The following is a 10,176-nucleotide window of genomic DNA, read 5'->3' on the forward strand; positions in this document are numbered from 1 at the left end:
TGCTATCTTTTCTACTTATTGTTTATTTTTTCTTCATCATTGTCTCTTCAGACTGAGTGGCTGTAACCTCTCAGAGAGAAGCTGTGAAGCTCTGTCCTCAGTTCTCAGCTCCCAGTCCTCTAGTCTGAGAGAGATGGACCTGAGTAACAACAACCTGCAGGATTCAGGAGTGAAGCTAATGTCTGCTGGACTGGAAAGTCCACATTGTACACTGGAGACTCTCAGGTCAGGATTCAATTAATGTCCAAATAGTTTCCTTATTTACTTCTATGGGTAAACTCATAACCTTCATAAGATTGTCTCTGCTTTCATGATTTCAATCAAATATTTTATTTCTGTCACGGGGCATTATGGAGGACTCAAACGCAGATCAGGCAGAGTAGCGTGAAGAAGGTATTTTATTGCACAAGTTACTCCGACAGGAAACTTACAGGAAACGACAGGGGATCCACGGACAAGACGAGAGACGAGGGGGGAAATCCAGCAGGAATGAGACAGGGAAGGCAGACGGGAAACCTGGGAACAGGACGAGCAAACGGGCGGGTAGACATTAAGCAAGGATCTGGCAACGAGTGACTGAGGGACAGGAGTTATGTAGAGGGATGAACAGGTGAGGGGAGTTGTGCTGATGAGGGGGAAGTGCTTGATTAATAATCAGAGGCAGGTGAAGGGAATTAGACTGAGGGAGTGACTGACAGGTAGAGTGAGAAGCTACACAAAGACACACAGAACACAGAGGCAAAGCCTAATCGTGACAATTTCGATATTCTTCCATAAACATATGTTATAGTGTTTTTTTCTCAGTGTATTGTTACATCAGAGAGTTAGCAGTAATGTTGTAAGATTGTTGATAGACATTAGTGGGTTCTTGGTTGTGACGAGAAAACAATCAGTAACAATGTTAATGTAACCCCACAGTAGCCGACAGTATCTCAGTACTGCAGTAACCTTCCAGCCCTCACAGCTCCTCACATAACTTAAATACGCTGCTATCTTTTCTACTTATTGTTTCTTCTTTCTTCATCCTTGTCTCTTCAGACTGAGTGTCTGTAACCTTTCAGAGAGAAGCTGTGAAGCTCTGTCCTCAGTTCTCAGCTCCCAGTCCTCTAGTCTGAGAGAGATGGACCTGAGTAACAACAACCTCCAGGATTCAGGAGTGAAGCTAATGTCTGCTGGACTGGAGAGTCCACATTGTGAAGTGGAGACTCTCAGGTGACCCTGTGAATTACTTTTCTTGGACTAAGAAAAAGTTTACACACAAACACATTGGTGATGACAGTAATAAACATAAACCTTCCAGCCCTCACAGTTCCCTCAGATTATGTGACATGTGTGTTGTTTTGTGTGTTTGCAGTCTGTCAGGCTGTCTGATCAAAGAGGAAGGCTGTGCTTCTCTGGCCTCAGCTCTGAGCTCCAACCCCTCCCATCTGAGAGAGCTGGACCTGAGCTACAATCATCCAGGAGACTCAGGAGTGAAGCTGCTGTCTGCTGGACTGAAGGATCCACACTGGAGACTGGAAACTCTCAGGTATGAAGAAACCTGCTGCAGCTACAGACAATCAGTCTGATAGAGAAGGTAGAGCTGGAGACTTTTCTCTGTCACACTGTCAGCCTGGTTAATATGACCCTGACACACCAAGCTGACCTCAAACTACCAGAGACAGGGAAAATAGGACAGTGGTGTATCCTGACACGTTGACGGGTATCATGGTGGGTTGACATGAGTCAATGTCGTCACGCTGCAGGTTTGTGGGCTCATATCAAACAATAGTTGATGTTTTGATGCTCGTGTGTGTTGTCCTTTAGTCCAGACTTTATTGTGAAAAGACAAACAAACAATAAATAATCACAATAGGAATGTTTTTCTGTTTTGAAGAAGTTCAGCTTTACCTGGTTTTGGTTTGTTCTGCACTGAGAGCAGAGATGGGCAAAAATACATCAAGATGTATTTTGATACAAAATACAAAATACCCCCAAATAAATGTATTACAACAAAATACAAAATACAAAATACTGGTGGCAGAAAATGTAACAAAATACATGTATTTTGTATTTAAAATATAGGAAATACTTTTTTCCGGATTTTCTGTTTACTCACCATGTGGTATAGCAGAGCATTCAGGTTTATATAATGTACACAAAGCTCTGGTGAACCCCACAAAAAGGAAGAACAGTCACAAAGTCAGTGTAACTTAGCAAAGCTATTGAAAGACAACAACTTGATTGATTAATGTATATATATATATATTAATGGGACTTAACAGCCCATAAACTTTGGCTTTGTATCAACAAGAAAATATTCACCACATATGACATACAAGCTCCCAATCTCCCTCTTCCTATAGCTAGCTACTCCACTGATAAGTTAACTTGCTAAACACTGGCTATGCACTAGCCTAGACAGCATGCTAGCGTCATTAGCATGTTAGCATCGATCGCTAGCTTGATATTATAACCATCACCATGTATAAACAATAGGCTATGTAGCCAGACCCAGACATAAGTTATAAATCAAGCTAGTTGACATCTGTCACTCAGACACAATATTTAACTTGACAGACAATCAGCTGAACTTGAAGATCTGAAGACTGAACTCTGAACTGTTTTTTGATTCGTGGAGAAAGTATTTTGAGTATTTTAAATACAAAATTACTCCACTCTAAAGTATTTTGTTACAAATTACTTTAGATTTTTAATCGGCCCTATCAAATACAAATTACAAAATACTCAAAAGTAATTTAAAAATGGATTTCAAATACAAGTAATAGAAATACTGCCCATCTCTGACTGAGAGCCAGTTCTCTGGCTGATAAGAGTCGACTTGTTGAAACTACAGGTGACAGTCGGCCACAGACGCTCAGTGAAGAACCAACAGCTGATTGTGGACATGGTGGGTCAGAGCCCAAAGAGGTTTATTGAGGACTGGACCAAAGTTCTAGGGGGACACAGGCAGTGCTCTGTGGCTGCAGACGGACTTGAACTGTAATATTTTCACCCCCAGATTACAGATCATAGAAACCAGTGTTGACTGTTGCTAGGAGACGGGATGTGAACAGCTTTGTACATCCAACCATCCCCCCCGACCTCCTCCATCAGAGGGTTTGTGGCGCTATAGTGGTTTCAGGATTCTTTCTCCTTTACTTCTGAGGGACAACAGTCATTATTACACAAACACAAGAGGTCGCTTGTCAGGACCAGAACATCAACAATCAATGCTTCTATACTGACAACGGATCAGCTGACTCTGTGTGATGGTGAAGAGTCTTGTGGTGGTGATGAACCCACAGAGAACTGTCTCCATCTCTGCAGCTCTACTGAGCTTTTTAGCCTCTTTTAGCTCCTAGTTTTGGTTCTGCAGCACATTTCCTGTTTGGTTGAGTCTCAGTGTTTCCAGCAGCAGCTGTTTTCATCCAACAAGCTGTGATGAAGCCACTGTTCACTACCTGCTCAGCAGCAAACAGCAGACAGACTCAGTCAGAGACTAGCTGGTGAACATAGAGGAGCATTTAGCAGCTAAAGAGACAGATGTTTCCCTCAGGAGGTGGTGGAGACCAAACACAGAGCTACAAGAGAGAGAATAGTGGACTAACATTCATCAGGAGACACAAACACAAAGACTCCTGATGAGTCATCATGTTGATGTGTAACTGCTGGATGTGGAAGCAGCTGGTTGACATCATGTTAGACACAACTACTTTATAAGCTGATAATATGTCAGATGTTGTGTTTACAGCTTGTTTTCACTGAACCACAAGTGGACAAAGAAATCAATTGATGCAGGTTTAAACATGTGATTTACTGACTGACTGGTGGAGGAAACTGAGTGTGAAATGGATGATTGTCAATATAATACTGATAATAATAGATCATGAACAAGTGAACATCATGAGCTGTCGTCATGGGCCAATCAGAAGAAGCTTGTAATGGAAAAGATTCAGAAGGTTCAATCATCACCACAGAATGCGTTCAGTCTCAGTGAGGAAGAACCCAGAAACAAGTGAAGAAGCTTTCTTCATACAGAATGAGCAAAGGTGGGCCGATGGCCGATGTTACAGACTTTTGGTCTCAGACTGATCGGAACAACATTCAAAAACAAACGGTCAGCAACCACAACAAGCGGCCCAAAGGCCTCGGTGCTGGAACATTCTCACACAACACAGTTAGTTCTCTTTGTGAACAGAGAGGGAGAACTCTTCTTCTGCACATCAGAGACACGGTGAAGTTCAACAAAGAACCATGAACACAATATACTGAGTAGAAATACACACTACGTGAAAAATGACCATTACAATCCTCCCCTTGATCATTACATTAGATCACTACAATAGTATATATTCACCACTAGCAGTGAGAACATGAGTCAGTAACATTTCATCATGATTTGTATTCATGACATCATTAACCCCGAGCGTAGGAAAGTGCTGACGGGCTGTTTTTGTGTGTCTGTGGAGGAAACACAACCTTTACTCACTCGCCTCGTCATGACGCTAAAGTCTGTCAGGGATGAGTTTGCATCATAGCTGTAAACGTGTCTCATGGAGCAGTGGTTTGAACAGAGGGCTCAGGGGAATCCAGGAGGAGTTGGTGGGACACTGATCTGTTGATGGCTCGCACTAAAGGACAGTCTAACAAAGCATTGACACCTGCCCTCATCTGGACGTCTCACTCGTTCATCTGGTTAACTTTGGCAGCGACACTAGAGAAACGTACTGACGTGCAGACAGAATCATGAAGGTGTTGAAACCACAGACCACAGTCGTCAATCAGCGGCATATCAAAGCATGAACACATAATACTCACAGTGGTTTACATCTGCACATCATTCATCCATCAGGGAAAGAAGTCAGCTGTGTTTTCAAATTGTAAGCAGCTCTATGTTGTAGCAAGCGAGGGAATGTTCACACCAACATGTTGAGATAAGGCTCCTGAGATGAGGAGACACACAGACGCTGGACCTCCATCTCTGTTGAACTGTATAATGAGACATATCAGTGAGTTTCATAACACACAATCATCAAACAACCGCAACACTTTGTAAGCAATTCTATCATATTACCAGAACAAACATTCAGAATCAACTGAGTTTCATTGATTCCTTCATCAAGTAAAGTCAAAGAAAGCAGCAGCTGTTGTGTGAGATCATCTTTCTCAGATCACAAGCTGTAATAATAAGAAACATCAGTATGACACAGAAATGTCTCTTTCAAAGTCCTGCTCGTCTAAAGGAGGGAAGCAGTCGGGCATTGAAACAGGTCACATGTTGCAGGATCGTCTTCTTCCTTCTTCTCTAACAGCATGTCGAGGGCCAATCTACATCAATGTAGTGTATTCATATCACATGTCATTTGCTGTTTAGTTCAATTACAAATGGTTTCTTTAATCTGCTGGTTGCTGGTTCTTGGTTCTCTGTTGACCGTCTGAGGCTCCATGAAGGACCGGACTGTGTGTCACGGTGCTGGAGCTCTGCCTTCCATCGCGTTACTCAGCTGCTCCATGCGTTGTTAGCAAACAATACATTTCCTACAAAATACTAAATAACTGTGCTCTCTCTTGTGTTCCATGCTGCAGTAATAAGATTACATCCCATCATTTCTTTGCTTTGTTTCCACTGAGCGTTGCTCTAAGTCCAGTCTTAAACCCTGAGATCTACAGATGAATGATGCTCCTCAGTTTATTCTGATGAATCCCTGCTGTGATACTTCACACTGTATTCTATTGTCATTCATAAAACAACAGCTTCATCAAATACTAATATTTAACGTTGCAGTTCTTTTACATTCCCTAATGTCAGTGAACAAGTTGAATCCAGTGATATTCATGTTATTGAATGTAGAGGCCTCATCACGTCATCATGCTGTCTTCAGAGTTTAGATACTTTATTCATCCTGCAAGAGGACGTTAGTTTATTACAGCAGCACAACATCCACTAAAGCAACTAAAGCAACACAGGAACAAATACAAGTATGAAGTATACAAATACACAATATATATACAGTAAAATATAAAACATAAATAAAACACAGTGTACACAATGAAATATTACGGTCTCATGATCTCAGCTCAAATAAACAGCAGTGCACAGATGTAGTATAAAGAGGAGTCAAACGCTGTAAAGCATTTCTCCTGATTGTGTTGAAGTGGTGTTTGTATCTGCTTTGATGATTCATCAGGATGATGATGAGCAGCTGAAGAAAGGATGAGAAGCTGCATGGGACCGTTACAAAGTGAAAGCATCAGATTCAGTCTCCTTCCATCTCTTATCACTGCTAGCAGACTGGGATTTAGTCTTTGAGACAAAGGTTGTGGTTTTTATAGATGATATATTTCATATTAAATTCTATACAGAATGTGGATAACACACATACTAAAGACTACATATTGTCCCTGTAGCAAGTGATCTCTGCTGTGAGCTCATTTAGTACTAATGGAAGAGAGCATGTTTTAAACCTGGACCAGATGAGGCCCAACACTTTGGCTCTGCAGAGGCCAATGTCTGCAGGAAGTGAATATCATGAGTGAGGGATATTTCTGGAGGCACACCGAGCATCAATCGCTTGCTTAGTTGCAGCATCAGCTGCAGCATTTCCTGTTGAAATGGGATCAGAAGCGTTGGTGTGAGCAGCACATTTCATCACACAGACGGTTTTAGGGAATACATTCTTTACTGTTCATCTGAATACTAGAAGTCTTCCAACTATGACACATTCATTCATTATTTGTCTTGACTGAAGCATGAAGTTTCAGTTATTGCCTGTCAGAAACATGGCTTACTGAGGACTCAGAGAAATCATTCAAATACCAAAATACCATCAGTTCACCATGTAAGAGAGAGAATGGATCTGTGTTTATTCATGGTGACTATGAATTCAACACTTTGTCTTTAACCTAATGGAGCTACTTTCCCCTCTGATCTATAAAGCAACATGAGTTCCAGAACATTCAGTGACTTTGATTGATAACATCTGAACCGATTCTTTGAGTGAAGGAGACAAATCCTGTATTCAGACGCATTCAATCATTTTCACATGTTTCAGTGTTCTGTCATCAAGATGAATAGAGCTAAACATACTAAGAACATGATGGATAGAACATGGTTCCACAGGAATGTTCGGCACATCTCATGTATTAATATGTATTATAGTGCAGTGATCAGACAGCAGGAGTCCATGTGTGACTGTGATGTTATCGAACACACAGGACCAGGTGTGTGTGTGTGTGTGTGTGTGTGTGTGTGTGTGTGTGTGTGTGTGTGTGTGTGTGTGTGTGTGTGTGTGTGTGTGTGTGTCTGTGTCTGTGTCTGTGTGTGTGTGTGTGTGTGTGTGTGTGTGTGTGTGAACATGAAGAACAAAGCTCTGTGTGTGAGAGCGATGTAATGTCCATGTTTCATGCTGCTCTGACCCCCCTCCTCCTTTCAGGGTGGAGCCTGCTGGAGTCCGATGGTTCAGACCAGGTCTGAGGAAGTGTGAGTGTGCTTTGAGTTTGATTCATGAAAACAAAGCATCTTCAGACTGACATCACTCATTCACATGATGATGTCATCATCAAACAGATGATAGATTAATAACTGCAGCTGTGTTGTGTCTTGTTCTCTCCATCAGATTCCTGTGAACTCACACTCGACACAAACACAGTGAACAGAAAACTCAAACTGTCTGACAACAACAGGAAGGTGACACATGTGGAGGAGGATCAGTCATATCCTGATCATCCAGACAGGTTTGATGACTGTCAGCAGCTGCTGTGTAGAACTGGTCTGACTGGTCGCTGTTACTGGGAGGTCGAGTGGAGAGAAGTAGTTACTATATCAGTGAGTTACAGAGGAATCAGGAGAAGAGGAGACAGTGGTGACTGTTGGTTTGGAGAGAATGATCAGTCCTGGAGTCTGTGGTGTTCTGGTGGTCGTTACTCTGTCTATCACAATAAGACAAGAACACCCATCACCACCTCCTCCTCCTCCTCCTCCTCCTCCTCCTCCTCCTCCTCCTCCTCCTCCTCCTCCTCCTCCTCTGGTAGAGTAGCAGTGTATGTGGACTGTCCTGCTGGCTCTCTGTCCTTCTACAGAGTCTCCTCTGACACACTGATCCACCTCCACACCTTCAACACCACATTCACTGAACCTCTTTATCCTGGCTTTGCGTTTGGGTCCTGGTCTGGTTCCTCAGTGTCTCTGTGTTCTCTGGAGGGAGAGTCTCCTCCTGCTAGAGAAACCTTCTCTCTGCTGACCAGATAGTTCAGTGTGTACAGGATCACACACAGCTGATGTTAGTTAGTACCAACCTGGTCTCTCAGTGGTTGTAGATGCAGTTGGAGCAGGTGAGGGGTACCTGAGCTGGTCTGGACTCTGGGGGGTTGAGAGCTCTCTGGGACTTGTGGTGTTGCAGATGGAGGTCTGAAGGAGCTGAGCGAGGTCCATGTAATGACCTGACATGATGTGTTGTCTGAGAGAAGCTGTGAAACATCTTTGACTTTGTGTAGAAAACTGAACTTTGTTGTCTTGAAACATTTGTTTGTGTTCAGAAAAACCTCCGAATGTCAAACAAGAGTCTTTCTGGATCAAATTCAGCATCTGTGGAAAAAGAACCACAAGTTGTAAAGAGTTGTTTTGATTTGAACAAACTAAATTCATCTTCTTTGATCATCGTGTAACAAATGAACAAACTGTGAGAAGTGACGTTGAAATCAAAAGAAATCAAAGTTTTGGATGATTCTAGATAATAAAGCACATAAACATCACGTCAAAGCAGAAATGTCCAAATCCATCCCAACACTGTATAAAATGAAGGATTAGTTAAATCAGCTTCATTCTTCACGTGGTGTTGTTCACTTTCACTTCATTCATCACTGACTGTGTGCTAGTTTGATGAAACTCATAGAAACAAATCAAAAGAGACAAAAGAAGTTTGAACCAAACTACTGATCAAGAACCAACTCAGCTGTTTATTCAATGAAGATATATTATAATTCAGAATGTGTCATGATTTCACTTTTCATTCTTTCATTTGTATTCTTACTGATCATGTGTTCATTTCATGATGCTCATGTTTCAGTGATGTTCATTCATGTATTAACGTGTGATTGTTGACGAGGCTGATTGGTGATCTGAACTTTTGAGGTTTTTGACATTTTATCTTTTATTTTATTGACTTTCTACATCATCTGTTTCTGTAACCTTTCATGTTTTTATTGTATAAACCAAATAAAACTGGTTTGTATTTTGTACATTCCAACCAAAGTCCAGTGCTGCTGGTCTCTGAGGGTGTCTGCGTCGTCTCCATGAGGTCAGAGAGCTCTTCTCCTGGGAGAGGCTGACAGCACTGAATGATGGAGATGAAAGATAGTTACTGTGTTGATCCCTCAAGGGGACATTTCTTCACTGCAGCAGCAATTATGGTCCAGGTCAATAAAAATAACAGAGTAAACCCACTGAACCCATGAAAGAAACAGTTTAGCTGGTTGTCTCCCTCCAGCCTTGAAGCCGGTGATCTGCTTCATCCCGTCCACACCTCCCTCACGTAGTTCTGCTGGAGTTTGGCCTCCAGCTTCCTCCTGGAGGAGTCCTTGCCCTCCCTGAGCTTCTCCTTCAGGTCGCGCTGGACTCTCCTGAGCTCGTCCCTCCCCAGACCTGAAAGCTGCTTTCTTCTTGTTCAGAAGAGCTTCCAGGTCACTGGTGATCCTTGGCTTGTTGTTGGGGAAGCAGTGTACCGTCTGGGATGGAATGGTGGTGTGTTCAGAGTTTCATGTGTTCTGTGTTGAGGTCCTCCCCATGTGGTCCACACAGCACATCCCAGTCCGTCGACTCAAAGCAGTCCTGCAGGACGTCTTCAGCCTGAAGAGGCTTCAGTAGAACAACAAAAGAACCACAAACAACTTTCTTCATTTATAGAAAGATTTGTGTTTTCATGATCTGATGTTTCCTCAATAACTTTATTATGAAACTATTAAAGTGAGAGATCTTTACATCATTGATCATCATTTCATTCAGTCACGTGAGGATCATTCAGAGTGTTTGAGTTTTATCATTTAAGAGAAACAATAATCATGTTCTGGTTATTTAATAATGACGTCACGATTTAAAAACATACAGACGCGAATAATTCATAAATAAGAAGAAAACATTCTGCTGTAGAAATGATCCTGATCTCATAAACAGAACACAGTATAAATACCACAGACTGT

General features: G+C 42.1%; 1 protein-coding gene across 3 annotated transcripts in view; it reads left to right on the forward strand.

Annotated features, from left to right (window-relative positions):
* LOC306697811 (NACHT, LRR and PYD domains-containing protein 3-like) overlaps positions 1 to 9,346 on the forward strand; it is a 47,517-nt gene extending 38,171 nt beyond the window's left edge. The window contains exons 6-10 of one of the 3 annotated variants that reach the window (XM_079161870.1): positions 52 to 225; positions 1,039 to 1,212; positions 1,355 to 1,528; positions 7,416 to 7,462; positions 7,599 to 9,344. In XM_079161870.1, the coding sequence (XP_079017996.1) occupies positions 52 to 225; positions 1,039 to 1,212; positions 1,355 to 1,528; positions 7,416 to 7,462; positions 7,599 to 8,230 (1,201 nt within the window). In that variant the 3' untranslated portion in view covers positions 8,231 to 9,344. Of the gene's footprint in view, positions 1 to 51; positions 226 to 1,038; positions 1,213 to 1,354; positions 1,529 to 7,415; positions 7,463 to 7,598 lie in introns of all 3 variants that reach the window. The other 2 variants (XM_079161869.1, XM_079161871.1) reach the window with 2 other exon arrangements.
* Positions 9,347 to 10,176: the final 830 nt, after the last annotated feature.

This window comes from Pholis gunnellus, assembly GCF_910591455.1.
Source record: "Pholis gunnellus genome assembly, chromosome: 6".
In the NCBI taxonomy this organism is placed as follows: domain Eukaryota; kingdom Metazoa; phylum Chordata; class Actinopteri; order Perciformes; family Pholidae; genus Pholis; species Pholis gunnellus.